Genomic DNA, 16,434 nt, shown 5'->3' with positions numbered 1-16,434 from the left:
TCGTCGGCGGCGGGCTCCGGCGGCGGCGGGGCGGCGGCGCGGTGACGGCGGGCGGCGGCGCGGCAGCGGCGGCTGGCGGCGGCTCGGGCTAGGGTTTGGGGCGGCGGCTTGGGCTGCTTCGGCCCGAGTGGCGCGCTATATAAAGCCCCCCCCCCTGAGGAGTCCGGGCCAAACACGGCCCGGAGGTCGGTTCGGACTTTTTTTAAAAAAAAATTATTATGCGCAGAAAAACAAACAAAAAGAATACTAAACGGACTCCAAAAATCCCAAAAATAAATTTTCCCCGGCTTCTAAAATCAAGCCGCACAGGATGAACATTTATTTGGGGCCTAAATGCAATTTTGAAAAACGCGCATTTTTTCTAAATTCAAATAAAATAGCAAATAAAACCACAATAAAATGTTATTTGATTTTATTATTAAATCCTCAATGTTTCTTTATTTTGGGAAAGTCATTTTATTCCCTCTCTCATATTTTTATAATAGAAATAATTGAAGATAAAACAAATAAAATCAAATGATGCTATTTTCAAAATTTGAGAAAACTCAAATATGAAAATAACGAAATCCCCAACTCTCTCTGAGGGTCCTTGAGTTGCGTGAAATTTCTAGGATCAACCAAAATGCAATAAAATATGATATGCAAAGATGATCTATTGTATTCCAAATTGAAAATTTGGGATGTTACAACCACTAAGGGGGCACTTGATGCACTTACAGCAAGACATTAATAGATAGAGTAGGATACGAGTTAAGAGTACGACCTGGAATCTCCAAGGGGAGTTCCTAGGACTCAAAGACTAAGTTACAATCTCTTGAAAGCTAGGTTAGTGAATCTGCATCCTTGTAATCAAGATGATCATCAATATCAATCAAGTAGGAGTAGGCTTTTACCTTCACCATGAGGGGCCAAACCTGGGTAAACTCGCGTCCTTCGTTTCCGATCAAACCCGTTCAAGCAACCACCTAGTTGCGATGGCCTCGAGACTCAGTCCTTTCACGAGGACATCTGTCGTGATAAAACCATGACAAAGCCTCTATGCACACTGAGGTATAGCCATTCAGTGTGTTGCCTATGAGGCCCTTCTATGGCTACGCGACATCATTCCAGAAATGAACGAAGTACAAGCCAGTCGGTATCTGCCGAGCAGGAGCATGATGAATTCCATGCAGCAAGGGAAGACTTTCTCGGATACTGACTACCCGTTCCTTTGGAATCAACTTTGCTTCACCACCGCCGAGGACATTCTGCTTCACCTCATCATTGCAGAGCTCGTAAGCACCCGTCAGGAGGTCGCCCTACATCAACAACTTTCCCACCTCATGGAGAGACAGGTGGTCGAGCAGGGGCAATATATTGTTGCCCTTGGAGGTTCAGCAACATCATGGCCACCATCAGCTCAACTATTGAAGGAATTTCCCTTGGTACCACCTGCGAAGGACACAGTGAAGGGAACCCGCTCCACGCCCAGGCAGGACAATCGTCACAACTACCCTACAACACCGACGCAAGGTCCCTCAATAACTTTCTCGACTTGGATGCTTGCACTGGAGGCGCAAGGTCGGCCAGTTCGATTGGAGATGCTCCGACCGGGATTAGACAACTCGGTACGCCCTTACCTTCGTAAGGGAGGGGCAAATTAGGCAGATCTTTCTAAACGACAAGTCCGCACAAGAGCAGTCCGACCACGAAGGTCCTCTTGAGCAGGCACTAGTAGTCGTGTACCCTTAGGACTTGGTATGAGTCGTGTACCCCTAAGTCCTGATGGACATATGCACACTTGCTACTCTGGTTCTTTTGCTCGCTGCTTAAATTTGATATTATGCCCATGAAATCATTCTGCAGACACCAATTTATCATTGTGCATTCCATTATCTTCAAATTATCTACTATGCAATGTGATTGGATTCCAAGATATAGGGGGAGTTCTCCACAATCAAAACCTGCCATGTGCATTTGCATTCAAAGCAAAGTCTTCATATGCACATCTTTAGGGGGAGTCCTCTCTATATCATGGAATCATAATCTCCAAGTTCTTACTTTCATATATTTTTATCCCCGTTAAAAACTTCAACCAGATTGTCATCAATCACCAAAAAGAGGGAGGTTGTCAGTGCATCTAGTGCCACTCCTTTGTTGGTTTTGGAGTATTGACGATAAACCTGATTGAGGGACTAATATGTTTGTGAGATTCATAGGATAACACAAATAAAAGTCCCTAGAGATTCGGTTTAACTGTCGAAACCAATGGTTGCATTTGAAGATAATGAATGAAGACAATGAAACACGAACACTTAGCTTCTTTGTTAGTTTCATTTTCTTTTTATTAAGTCAAAGGAAAGTGGGGTCGAGGTGAAACGAAGACAGTTGTTGAAGTGATTGCTCAACCAAAAGCCTATATCTTCCTTGTAAAGATAACGAGAGAAAATCTCTTCCAGAGTTGGATGAGTTAGCTTTGCTTGAAGCTCAAGTAAAGTTGCAGCGTTTGTTTGAAATGCGGCCAATGAACACGTGTCGGTTGGCCACTAACCCAAGGTTAGTCTGGTTATATCAATGTCGGGTTAGGGGCTACCGCCGTAGACTACAGCAGTAGCCCAGGTACCCTAGCGTTGTTGTGTATAGCAGTAGATCAAAGCATCAAATCATGCTAAATTTTTGGATAAGAATCATTTTGTGCTTAACTTTGCTCATAGTCAAAATGGTGTGGGCAGAGTGCTCATCCCTCGAAGCCTAGTCTCTAATATAGCTAGCTGTTTGCTAATAACATGTTGCCATGTCATTTATAGCCTTAAAATAAGTGTCGTTGATTTAGTACAAAGCTTAGTATATGAGTAGTTGGCTACAAGAAAATACTATTTCATTAACATATGGCTCATCTTTCACTCTTAGAAAACTTCTTGATGCCCATTACAACCAGCTTCTTTTCTCTCTCATCCAACTCAACAGAAACACAATATTTAAGTTCTTATAGTTCACTTACATCCGAAAAGTGTCTGCAGAGCCAAGCTCCATTGATCTTCATGTTATTTTTCCAGCAAAAATACTTTTTCCACACCTACAAAAAGTCTGAGAAAAGTATACATGTAGACATATATTTGTAGTATGCATGTACAAAATTTTATGAACATATATATTCATATGTGATGTACAATAAAAAGACAGACACATTAAAATGGACTCTTTTTTTGTATTTGGGCAAGGTATTTGTCGTTTTATGTAATTTTATACATAATTGAAGAATATGATATTTATTTGGATGTCCTTTTTGGCATATTTTGAAACCTCTAAATATAATCTGATTTTTATATATTTTGAAAAACAAGTTCGATGGAACCTTATTATACCTCCTCTCACGACTCTTCCAGCTATGTCAACAGCAGCCATCTCCCGGATAGCACTCCGTTGCATTTTCCAAGCAACGCTATGACGAGAAAAGGTGGCCTGGCCCAGATCACCTGGACGTCCATGTATGCCGCTCTTGAAAAGAGAGGCACTTGAGCCCCAGAGCCAAAACGCTCAGTATTTTTTTGAGAGACCAAGCGAGTAAACTATTGTAAGTAAAACTTTCACACGATTAATGTTCCAGAAGGACAGCGACACAGCGTCAATATAGCAAAGACAACATGAAATAATAAACTACAGATAGATTAAAATTTCACCAAATGAGTGAAAGCATATTACGCATGTGGAAGAAAAGAACTCAGTTAACATTGACGATTATTTGTCTGGACAGACCGAAATACAATATCAATGTCCAGGATTAACTTGGCTAATTTACAACCATGGGGACCAAAAGTTGCAAAAGTAGAGCAACCCCCAGTACATCCAACTACTGCAAACAACACATCATGGTTCACAAAAGTTTGAGATTAACAACTGTTTTATGCCAAAAATTGTTGTAGTCCAACAAGCATGCAGGTAGCTATCTGCGACAAAAAGAACCACCAGGCAACAAATTCAAGATCGGCTTCGACAAAAGAATCGTAACATCCTGTTGCTGCCAAGCAACAAACCCTGGCGAAGCCCCATTGTAACTGGGATGAAAGGTTTTGGCCTTCCACCATATGCAAGATGACAACGAAAAGGTACAAAAGCTGGAACAGAGATAATCACCGGAGATTGAAGAGATCTCAGCTCCCAATCAATAATATACTCTTCAAATGAATGCATCAAGTTAATCACTGCGCACAAAACACATTCCCACTTGGATATCTTGCCGTGCACTTTGGTTAGTTGGGCACTGGCTCCAGTTCCAAATATATTTCTGTTCCAGCTGTAACCAGGCAGCAACTAGTTGGCGCATTTACCTCATGCTAAGGTTGCTCAGATCATCCACAACATGCACGGTCCCATTCAAACTGTGTGTGTCTCCCTCAAGTTTTGCTTGTGGGCTTGGTACATCTCCATTTTCTGGTGAACTCTCGGAAGTACTGCCGGGAATATGTGCAGTAATAGCACTTTTCACGCCTTCAAAGTAGGTTGAGCAAGGAAAATATTCAGCACAGCGTACCTTCCACCCTGCAGAGATACCGAGGTTAATCCTGACAATATATAACTAAAAATAAGAATCTATTGGCCCGGTATACAGGCAAACCATACCAGGCCAGCATCCAGCGCAGTTCAGTATTGCAAGTAATCGGTTTTTCTCAAATATATGTATTCATTTTAGCAACCAACATATTATAGCAGCAGAAAGAGAAGACTTGTCCATTGCCCTCAAAAACATAAATGTAAGGTGAAAATAAACAATTTGGGCATTGCCATATTGGAACTTACTGTTTGCAACATCCTGATCAGCAAAAACAGTATCCAGCAATTTATGAACATCAATACAATCTTGAATGCCCCATTCCTTAATGGGACCAAGCACACCATTTCTGCAGAAAGTTCAGATGATATAAATACTATGTACACAGCAAGTGAATAAAATCAGAGGCATATTCTTCTTCCATATCTTTACCCTGATGCTGTGTTATTTGTTGAGTCTTCAATTAATTTAATCGCCTGCAGCTTCTTATCCGGCTCCAAGAGGTACATCATTTCAGCTGCAGCTGCTCTGTGTGTCAAAGAAGCTAGCAAAGAACGATTTGAGTTAGTAAAATTCGTGGTCAAGAAAAGGTCCATAAACCGAAAAATGAAGATAATTACCGTTGTGCTTTTCAAGGAAGTTTATATTTACTTCAACAAGAGATTTCCCGTGTAATTGCCTGCAAGAACTCGCTGGTCAGATAAACTGGAGTAAATGCATACTGATAAAATTAACCACCATCTCAGAACCTTAGATCTGGTCTTTCAGCTTCCAGAACGTTCCATATTAATTTCTCAGAATCAGTTCCTGGGGCCGGAAGATTGTTTATCCTATGGAAGAATCTTATCTGCAAATAAAATAAAGAACAAAGTTGAATATATTTATTGCTAACAGTCAGCTCATGATAAAAAAATAAATGAAATATGAACAATATGTACACATTCCATATTAACACATGCTAAATACACTCCAAGCATAGTAATAGTAATGCTAACAAAGCAATACTAAATTCTCGACAACAAACAATAACCTAAACAGATTAGAAGCTAAAAGGTAAGCACTAGGTCATATATAGTGGCAATAAACTCCTAGTCATCCATTTCCTAAAAGAGGATTCCATTTGTGGTTTATGCAATTGGTCAACAAACATACTTTGTAGATTTCATTGAATTGAACAAGTTATATCCTCCAGAAGAATTTTAGCGTTACAAAAGCAATTATTCCTGTAATATAATGGTCATTCCTTACAGGGCAGTTACTCAGCACATCATCTGCAGAGTATACACCAGTAAAACGTTGTACAGGGTTCGGCTCACCAACCTCTTCCATCCAAACCAAGAGAAAAACTCAGTTCAAAAGGCACTGCTAAATACAAAGTGCACCCAGCGTTTATGGTCTGACTCCTTATAGCAACACAAATAAAAGAATAAACCCAACAAAGGTAAACAAACTGTGTTGCTTCCAAACAAATATCCAGATTTATAGTGCCAATCTCAGGCTAACGGAATATAGATAAATATGCACAGCCAAACCAGACCTCTAGATAAAATGATCTTGACGCACTCATAAATAAAAATGAAAAATAATTTTATGGCATTCCGAATTTTGATAGAAAAATCAAAGGTGCAATTTTGGATGCTTACCAAACTTCGGTGACTGTCTGGATTATTTTCGTCCAATTTAATGAGCTGCTTGACCGCCTGTGACAAGAGATAGATAAAGAAAACTAAGAAGCCTATATAACAGATTAAGATAGTGTATCTAGTTCAACTTTTAAACACTACTGCATCTGTTCCTAAGTACTCCCTCCGTAACTTGATATAAGACCATTTTTGACACTATCAATAGTGTCAATAGTGTCAAAAAACATCTTATATTAAGTTACGGAGGGAGTAGATAATTATGTTAGCAGGTAAACTTTCCCGTAAAAAAAATGTTTGCAGGTAAGCTTTGTATACCACAATTGCTCTGATAGAAGTAATATTAGTGCATCTGTCATAAAAGTTCTGAAATATTAAGAAACAAACTAATATATTGCTGCAAAACCTAATGCTTAAAGGCAGTATATTTAGGAACATCTTCAACGAATGAAACAATTTCCACTTCAAACAAAGCACTACGCAGTGCTATTTTTAATGTGCAGATCACTCGGTTTTCATCTTCCACAACCCCACATACACCAACTAAGCAATAACGGCAGGTAATCCAATGGCATCATAAAGAAACATGATGTAGGAAAGATGAGCATCAGTCTATCAACAATATAAGGAAAGCAACAGATGTTCTCTCAATTATAATCAAGCGATACCATATCTTAAATTCTTAATGGGGTAGAATTTATTTCCAGCAAAAGAAAAGGAAAAAAAACAGAAGACTGGGATATCCCCCAAAATGAGGTGCATAATACCATACCTGAAAAGCGAGTAAAACCTTTTGCTTTCTCATGTTCAGTTCAAATGAAAGTATATGAGTTTCTAATGAATCTGACGAGTTATTCTGCAGAAGCTTCAAATATTTTGTGGCTTCTGCAAGTGGATCTTCAACCTGGAAACAGAAATGCATAAAATGAAGACGAAATCATTCAATGACCTAAAAAGATAAAAACTAATGTTTCTAAAAGTACAATACTACGAGTACAACTGATCACATAGAAAAAGAATACCTGGACCAATTTTTCACCGTGTGGGTCCAAATCAACTGGCCTTGCTTGTTGTTTCTTCCCAGATTTCGAACTGTTGGTTGAAGTTGTTTCATCCTCTTGTTTCTCTTCAGCCTCCTGGGGAGATTTAAGGGCAAATTAAGACAGACTTAGCAGTGATACATCTAAAACAAAGTTCTGGAGGTTACCCTTTTAGCTCGAGCTTCTGCCTTCTTCTGTTTTTGCCTCAACTTCTTCCTCTGGGCAGCTGGCAGTTTTGACAACTCATCATTCTCCTCAGCAGATGATTTTAATGGAGAATCATGTAATTTCATGTAACACCTACAATTTTTAACAATAGCTTTAGAAAAATCTCTGAAGGGAAGTACAAAATAATTGATAGACAGACCAATAGGAACCATTACCTGATAGCCCCTGCAGCAGCCTTGTGAAAGTATTCATGAGCATGCAAACGGTCTTGAAACTTCAGCATAGAAACGTACGCCCGAAGTGTCATCTTCCGCAAGCAATATGAATGGAAGTCAAACTGATCTTCAGTCATATCAGTGTAATGCTTTTCAACAGCCAAGAAATTTTTCAGAGCCCGGCCAAGATCACCTTGACGAAAATAACTCTCGCCAGAAGCAAGTTCATACCTTAAAGAGATCATCGACTTAGAGAGTGAAGAAAAAAATAGACACTTAATGGTGGAGGGAGGGAAGCATGTACCACATGCACTGCATGTCATGGAGATTATTGTGCTGATCTCCATCTTTTGTAAACAAGACAGCAGTCTTCTCAGCTAGCCCGACCTTCACAAGTCACAAAATAAGCAGTTAAATGTGTAGTGTTTGCTGACAAAAGGTTCGCCGGTGTCTGTTTTACTATTACATCAGCGGAACCGTGCAAAAAAGTAGTTGTGTTTCTAACTGAATATACCTGATCGGCTTGAAGCATCTGCATTACACACTCGCTGTTTAAATAACGATCAGCAAGGTCCATGGACCTAGCTTCATCCGCTAATGCTGCTGCTGCAGAAAAATTGCCAGCATGTTGCAAAATATTCCCCTGAAATAAAGCAGGTGCACTAGCAGATTTATTTACAGAGAATTATGCCATCTAAACACAATGTACGGTGAACAAAGTAAGAGAAGTTACTACTCCCTCCGTTCCATAATATAGAAGGTGCACATGCTTTTCAAGATTTAAGTTTGACCATAGATTTAACCAATGAAATGTGGGTTTTATGTCATAAAAAATACACCATTGAATTTGTATCCGAAAGAAGTTTTCAATGGTATAATTCTTCAGTAACATGATTTACGTATTATTGGTATAATTGATGGTCAAAGTTTTATCTCGAAAAGCATGTGCACCTTATATTCTGGAATGGAGGGAATATTATTTAGAGGGGGCGAGAAGAGCAAAAAAGTACGAGTGTAAGACCAGTAGATTGGAGAAAGAAATTTTGCAGATTGGAAAGGTAAGACAAGAAATGGTTAGCAAGGGTAAACAACTCCTTTTTTAGGAGAATGCAGCAGAAATATGTTGGGTATTTCATTATTAAAGAGGAGGAGGGGGATCCAAAGAAAGACCAAACCAGCAGTGCAAGATTACAGAAATGTCAAAAATTAGGATAAGACTTTTTCGCAGTTTAACTTAAACTACGTTTTTGCAGTTTAACTTAAACTGCAAAAATGTCTTACATTAAGTTACAGAGGTTGTATTAAACTAGCAATTGGCACCAAACGAAACCATTTAAGTAAGAATGAAATTTCAGTTCAAAAGAACTGAAATTTACAGGAAATCCTATATTGGAGAAATGGTGATGCTGCTTAATTGCATACTAAGGAAAACACAATTGCGCATGGGGAGAGAATTTACCTTTATGGAGTACAAATCAATGACAGTTGGCGTGTGTAAAATGGCCTCGTCAATTTTATCCAGAGCAATATCATACTGGCTCCTTCTGTCATAGTGCTGCATCATGACATGTGACAAACATAATGATGCAACTTCAAAAGATATATTTGAAAATAACTCGGTGGTTTATCAGGTAATATGCAGGTGTTCACACCAAATGCTAACCTGAGAAACCAACAGCAGAGTCCACATGAGTGTGGATGGAGGTTCCATCTGCGAACTGCAGGGAGAAACCGTTAAAGAAATACGTGACAATTTACAGATTAAGTCAAAACTACAGGTTCAGGGACAGCTCAAACTAGCAATGGCTAGTGCTAACACATGACTACTTCCAAGGAGTATGATAGGTAGCGGGTTTTTAAAGAAGCCACATACTTGAAAAGAATGATAGAACACTTTCAAGTTACAATTTGCTGCATTACAGCCGAGAACGGTATAGGAGTTCTGGCAGCATCAAAATTCTGCACAATTTGGCATACATCAACCATACCAAGTTTCACGTGCATCATTGTTCCTTGTGTAAGAATGGTTGATAAGATGCCTTGCAGAGAAATTCCTCTAGATACCCCTTCCAGGCGGATTCTAGCACATTATTTTTTGGCTTTTTGCATCTTTAAAGATGCCAACTAAGTGACGAGCAGCTAAGTTAATTAACCTAATATTGCAGTAGAAGCATATAACCATATTGTTGTGCTACTACATACATGTTCGCTAAGTTGACTAAAAATCAAAAACGGTCTCAGTTTGGTAACAAAAAATTCATAACCTGATATCAAGTTTTGCCCGATAAAGGTGCCAAGCAATAATTTTACAGTTTAAGATGAGCTGTGATCAATAACACTAATGAGGATATGGGAAGAATGATAAAACTGAGAATAATGACCAGGCAAAAAAGATTACCTTCCAGGAAAGCATCCAGAAGTCCTAATTGAATCTTCTAGCTTAAGAAATAATTGCTCCAATATGTTTGCCTGTTAATGAGATTAACAATTTTCTGTAAATGGTTTGTAGCACAAACAAGAAATAAGAAAAAGAAAATGCTGTTGACTAGTATAGCTTGTGTTACCTTGCCAGGATGCTCATAAAGCGGGCTTAAATCAGAGAAAAGTGACGGCACTCCCTAAAAGATATGGGACACATTACAATCAGCAATAACAATGAGTAACAGCATGCTCCCAGTAAACCCAATAAAAATCTTAAGGCAACATGTTACACACACAGCCAGAGACCACGAGACACCTTCGAGGTACTAACAAACCATCACTTTAAAATTATATGATTACCTTGGTTAATAGTGGTCTGACATAATTATCTGCTGCCTCCTGGAATTTCTCACCTTCTAGGAAATCAAGAGGTATGCGCTGTTGCACAGAGGGTATGAGAAAAACTTAGATTAATAAGTTGGTGGTTATATGGCCTACTTACAGTCAATACGAATGAGAAAATAACATTTAACTTCGCATGTAAAACAAAATATTATCATGAAAATGCAAAACAAAATGATGTATGCCTGCATCAAGGGTAAATTTTGCAGTGTCCACAAAGGTCTCAACCATGGATATAAGGAAGAACCAACAAAACTGGTATCAATGCAAATGAGATTACAATTTTAGATGGTTTACCTTAACAGCCGATGACCAACTATATTCTTCCTTGAGTGATTTATATAATGCACTTAATCGTTCAACATCATCAGCGGAATAATGACCATTTTCAGAGTATAGGCCAAGGCACTTCTGCACAGCTATGAGGTACCTGAATAGAACAGGGCAACGACCAATTCTAGAGTATCAGAAGTAGGTTGACCATACCAGCCAGGACTGTATACACAATGCAGTGAGGTATAGTATTTTATTCTAAGTTGCTAACATAGAAAATAGTTACAGAACCCAGCTGGCATTAGACTTATAGGTCAAATTTTGTGATAGTTTCCCTTTTATCACGAACATGTGGCTCTTATTGCATTATGTTACGAGGGAGATTAATATCACCTGCCGAATCAAAAATACCAGCATTTAAGCCTAGAAGGGTTAGGGTTTAGGTGTGAGCCAATTGCTGAAGAGAGGTTAATCAACTGTATGCAAAGTTTTGCCACACAGACATTGTGTATGTGGAGGAAGACGATCAATTGTAACCAACATCAGAATACAAGTACTGTAGTTGGTCGAATTGCTCAATCGGCTAAGATTAAATTTGCATCTGGTTACAATAAAATGCTATCTAGGTCACATACATGAAAATAATACGGTAAGATGGCAATTCACCAAAGCTTTCTAAACGCATGTCTAGTGATAAAATTTAAGCTGGTTAAAAAATAATAGCTCCTAAATAAAGGTATCCTATGAATGACAACAGCACCTAAAATACAGGTACCTATGTAAGTTGACGAAAATAAACATAACATGTAAACAAAATGGCAGCATAAGTACATAGACATAAACTACCAACAAAGACACGTGAGAGAATGAGTACAAGCAACTTACTTGTAGTTATCAGGATTCATAAAAAGGAGGGACCTATATATTTTCTCTGCCTCCTCAAAACGGCCAAGTTTCAACAAAATGCAGGCCATTTGTTCTCTGAATGAGAGCTTATCAACCTAGCAGACAAAATTCAAGAAGCGAACATGTTACAGACAGTTCTACTTTTTTTCCTTCAAACATAGAAAGATACAACTTACAATTTTACTCTCCATCTTGTGCATCTCCTGAAGGGCTCTGTCCAGCATCCCACATTCCTCAAGCAACGATATCTGTGCAACAATAATAGCAATGAATAGTCAAATAATGTAAGCTATTTCTTGAGTTAGAGCATGAAGAAAGCTTTGAAATTAAGGGTGGAGCAGGGAAAGGTTGAAGACAGATAATTATATAGCACACTGAAACCATGTCCTTCCTCCAGTCACAAGTGACATTTGAGAAATTGGCATGGAGCCCACAGCACAACTTTGACCAGTTATTCTACTTTCACTATTTCTGTAAAGATTACTGATGTTATAGTTATGAAGGATTGTTTTTAGACTATACATATCACCTCCATATGTTCAACTTAAATCTATTGTATATTCTTTGTTTGATGAAGTAAGAAAAGGTACTAGATATGAATTGACTGATTTAGACAACAAACTTTATCTAGCACGAGAAAGTGGGGGTAAAGTAATAGAACTAATATAATGCACGCAGAAAGAACGTTACACCAAAAATACTAATAAGTATGGTAACTCGACATGTAAAGAAAATCCAGATGGGACAAAATTAACAAAGCAAAAAAAACAGCCGGGTTCAAAGAGATGGGCAGCAAGTAGTACTGTAGCATCAGTATTACAGAATGCTTATAAACCATTCCCAAAGATTTCTTTTGAGAGCACTATGTCAGCAATTACATACAGGTTTAACAATAACCAAACCATGATATGACAAACACATAGGATGCTATTGATAACTGATCTGTCGGGAATTATGATAAGAGTTCACTGCATGCTTAAAGTAAACCAATACATTATTACTGGATCTGCAATGCCGGCTCAGGAAAGGGAGAGACGTGTACCTTATACAAAAGCATTTCACCATGCTCATACCGCTCATTTTCTGGGGGATAATCATCTTCCAGTGTCCCCTCATATGCCTCCAGTACTTCTATTGCCTTTGAAGAGCTGCAGGTGGGTACCAGAAACAACGATATTAGTGGTGAATTTTCGTATCACAAAGGTTACAGCCTGCCATACATGCAATAGTACGCAGCTTGTGAATAATGATGCGAGAAAATCCTCACAACTGATATAGCAAGAAGGTAAGATAAAAATATACTACTATTGATCTGCCAAAAAAGTACACATGTGGCATTATGTGCATTCATTATGCTATGCTGTTTTGGCAGCAATTCAATAGACGATGCATTATAGGCATCCAAAGTTGGTCCATACTTAATGCTGACATGTGGCAGATCACACAAGATCTTACTTGAATTCAAAAGAGGTTCAAATAGTAACGTCTGGTACTGGAATTTTATCATTCTATGTTTAACATATGAATTGAGCTGGAGTCCCAGGCCCTATTTGCTCAACTGGTCATACGGTTTAATTGATTGATCTAGATCAACTCAACATAACCAAGAAAGTGGCATACTTGGAACTCAAATGATGAGATACGGCAAAGCCAATCCAGTTCATGCGGTGGTTCGGCTTTAATGTCAGAAGCTGTTGTCTAGTCTCAACAAAGCCAGACAAGTCCCTCATTTGCGCCTGTGAAAAAGAAAAAATAAGATTCATTCACTGGAAGGCAGAAAACCTTTATTTCTATCACGTCATATCACTGAAAAACAAGTTTCATGTAATGCTAGGAGTGCCATGTAATGTTACCAATACTGGTAACAAATAAAAATGTCCAACACAAAAGTTGGTTTCACTTATCCAGTACTAAGAGCTCGACAAAATCAAATGTTTGGAATCCAAATATGTGCACATGCTTATTGGCCAATTCACCAATGATGAACAATAGATGAAGCATTACATGACCGCGGGGGCGGGGGGAGTTAAGTTGAATGCAGCTATATGTTAGGTGTGAATTGGTTTACCCAGAAAATAGGGGGGAAAGCAATGGATTGTCGTACCAACCTGGAGAAGTGACAAATCACGCAAAATTTCAATATTGTCTGGGTCGATCCTCAAAGCATTTCTGTAACATTTTATAGCTTCTCTGTATTCTCTATCTGATCTGTAAAGTAAACCATACACATGCCAGCACACATGACTCTTCAGATCATTCTGCAAATGTTTAATTCGATCGATACATATCAGTTACATTTTTATAATCAACTTAATCGTCACAAAACAAAATTTGGACTAAATCTGTTGTGATTAAGAACCTTCAAGCCACGGCGAACAAGCTCGTATGCTTCAGATTTCCGATCCATACAATTTAGTGTCAAACCTTTCATCGATAAAGTTTCTACAAGAAACGAGACAAAGTAGTATGCGATCAGAGGAGGCTGCATGGAGCAAGAGAGTAACACAAAAGGTTGAACAAAATCAAATGCTATCTTTCTGACCTCCATGTTCGGGAAACTTTTTTAATATGGAATCTGCGGCCTTCAGCCCTTTCTTATACTGCTTAGTTTCATATGATTTCTGTGCATGCAAACATAAAACATCAGAAACTTGGGAGTACGGAATGTTAAGAGGGGAACATAACATTATGCCACAGTAGATATACATGCAATCCCGGTATGAAGCAGAATCATGCAAGACTCAAAAGTTGAACTGTCTGCATGTCTACAGTGCAAATTATTGTAACTTTTAACTGTTCTATAAAAGTGTTATCAGAAATACACTCAAATGATCAAAACACTAAACAAGAAACCCCAGGTACTATAAAATGTTCAATGTTGTATCCCTCCTGCATAGCTAGGATAAAAGGTTCAACAGGCCAATATAGTAACACTCCAACCGGCGACCAGTATTGGCCTTTCAGCTATCACCGAATGCTACTGGACAATGTTAAGATGCAAGTTCACATGACAAGATAAAATTTATTAACATGAAACTACAAGGAGTTGATGTCAGATTAGATATAACATGACACTGAATTCATTGCTGTGATTGAACAACAGATACCAATAAGGTCCAGAATACATGATATATTTGGCTTTTAGCACCAGCAACTTCACAAAGTCAGCCTTGCGGGATAAAGTACATGTCGACCCCAACTGTGAAGCAAACTAGCCACTCTACTGGCGAAACGACCGTCTCCCAAGCAAAAGCTTCTCTGAGACACCTACTGATCTAACCCTCGCAAATCAAAGCTTCACCTCGGCCAGACACCAACCCAACGACCCGAGCAATCACCTAGGCAACGAAACCCCTGCGCACGGCCACTCCCCTAGAGCATCTCCAATCGCTTGGCTGCATCCAGACTGTCGAATCGAGCGGAGCGCGGCTACGGAGCAGCGGATTCAGAGGCCGAACAGATCGATTCGAGTACCGAGGGGAGAAGCGAGGGGCGGGGTGCTTACGACGATGACTTTGAAGAGGTTGGCCTCCTTGGCCGGGAGCGATGAGCCCATGGCTGCGGCGGCGCGGCGCTGCGAGGCGAGGCGAACCCTAGGGGGGGAGGGGGTGAGGCGAGGGTTTTGGAGCCGCGAGGCGGCGGGTGGACTGTCTAAGTTGTGGTGTGGTGCGTGCGTGGCCGCTTCGGACGCAAGGAACCCTACCCGTCTCTTGTGTCGCTGGAAGCAACGATGACCCGACGCGAGACTTGTACAGGGAGCTAAGAGCATCTCCAGCCGTTCGGCTCCAGACACCTAAAAAGAGCGTTCTCAGGGCGAACTGACGCTAGCTCGGCCTCTGGGGCGACCTAGCTCTCAGTCACGTCCTCAGGCGCCAGCCCTAGGATGCGGAAAATTTGAACTTGGTCGTTCCCGCTTATCATAAAAGACGTCACAAATCCGGCGATCACAAATCACAGTTCGGCGATCGGATGTAATCTAGCGTACAAAAAACAGAGCGCCGCAAGTTCGCCTGCGCAACGAATCACTCGACAGGGTCGGCTTCAGGTGTCGGCGGAGTTGGCGTGCGCGGGCTCGGCGGTGTCGGAGCTGCTTCGGTGCTGGGCGGTGTCGGCGCGGCTTCGGTGCTGCTGGGCGGCGTCGTGGAGGCGTCATCACTCGGGCTTTGTGTGCGTCGGCGTTGGCATCGGCGGGGGCGGCCTTGTTGAGGAAAGTTGGTTCAAAATGAGGTCGCGCTCTGCCAAGTACCACGCCTTAACTGCCTCGTCGGTGCTTTGGAGCATGTCCGCCCCGCCAAGCAGGAAAGCCAGGTCGGTGTTTCTCTTCTTCGCGGTGACGTCCGTCCGAAGCAGGTCGAGCTTGACGGCGCTGCTCGACATCAACGCCGACCAGCGCGCCTCGGTCTTCTCTTCACGAAGAACGGCCCGGGTCTGCGCAACGGCGAGGCAGTGCTCGATGGACTCCTGCACTCGAGCGGTGGCCGTGTCGGCGTGTTTCCCCTTCTTGGCAACTTTGTTACCGTCCGGCCGCCATTCCGATGCGCCAGGAGTCGGCGCGTCCGGCTTGTAGGTCTCCTTGGCCTTGTCGAGGGTGCGCCGAACTTCCGCCCACTTCTCGCACTTGTCAATGCGCTTGTAGACGTGGGAGGTACTTGAATTCGGCGTCGCTATTGCTCTGCCGGTACAGGGCGAACATGCGCAGCAACTGCGCGGAGGAACAAACAGTTGGCGCGCGTACACGGCGAGGAGAGGCGGGAGGCCGGCGTGGCATACCTGATCCTCGACGCTGGGGCCGCTCTCCGGGCGAGCCGCGACCTCCTCGACGACCCCATGCCATTTGTTGC

The 16,434-nt window shown here is 41.0% G+C and overlaps 1 protein-coding gene across 1 annotated transcript; it reads right to left on the bottom strand.

Annotated features, from left to right (window-relative positions):
* Nucleotides 1–3,686: 3,686 nt before the first annotated feature.
* LOC125544131 (N-terminal acetyltransferase A complex auxiliary subunit NAA15) lies at nt 3,687–15,330 on the bottom strand. Its single transcript, XM_048707712.1, has 26 exons — nt 15,099–15,330; nt 14,136–14,214; nt 13,953–14,035; nt 13,702–13,851; nt 13,214–13,329; nt 12,636–12,741; nt 11,770–11,841; nt 11,573–11,688; nt 10,712–10,844; nt 10,373–10,450; nt 10,156–10,209; nt 9,990–10,060; nt 9,255–9,309; nt 9,051–9,146; nt 8,106–8,234; nt 7,896–7,978; nt 7,592–7,822; nt 7,376–7,508; nt 7,191–7,304; nt 6,941–7,072; nt 6,172–6,228; nt 5,278–5,375; nt 5,149–5,207; nt 4,961–5,072; nt 4,777–4,877; nt 3,687–4,518 (listed from the first exon to the last, which is right to left on the bottom strand). The coding sequence occupies exons 1-26, from the start codon at nt 15,147–15,149 to the stop codon at nt 4,304–4,306; spliced, it is 2,724 nt and encodes a 907-aa protein (XP_048563669.1). The 5' UTR covers nt 15,150–15,330; the 3' UTR covers nt 3,687–4,303.
* Between the last annotated feature and the right edge of the window lie 1,104 nt (nt 15,331–16,434).

This window comes from Triticum urartu, chromosome 3, assembly GCF_003073215.2.
Source record: "Triticum urartu cultivar G1812 chromosome 3, Tu2.1, whole genome shotgun sequence".
In the NCBI taxonomy this organism is placed as follows: domain Eukaryota; kingdom Viridiplantae; phylum Streptophyta; class Magnoliopsida; order Poales; family Poaceae; genus Triticum; species Triticum urartu.
The sequence above is the reverse complement of the archived record's forward strand: the minus strand, read 5'-3'. Positions and strand labels throughout refer to the sequence as shown.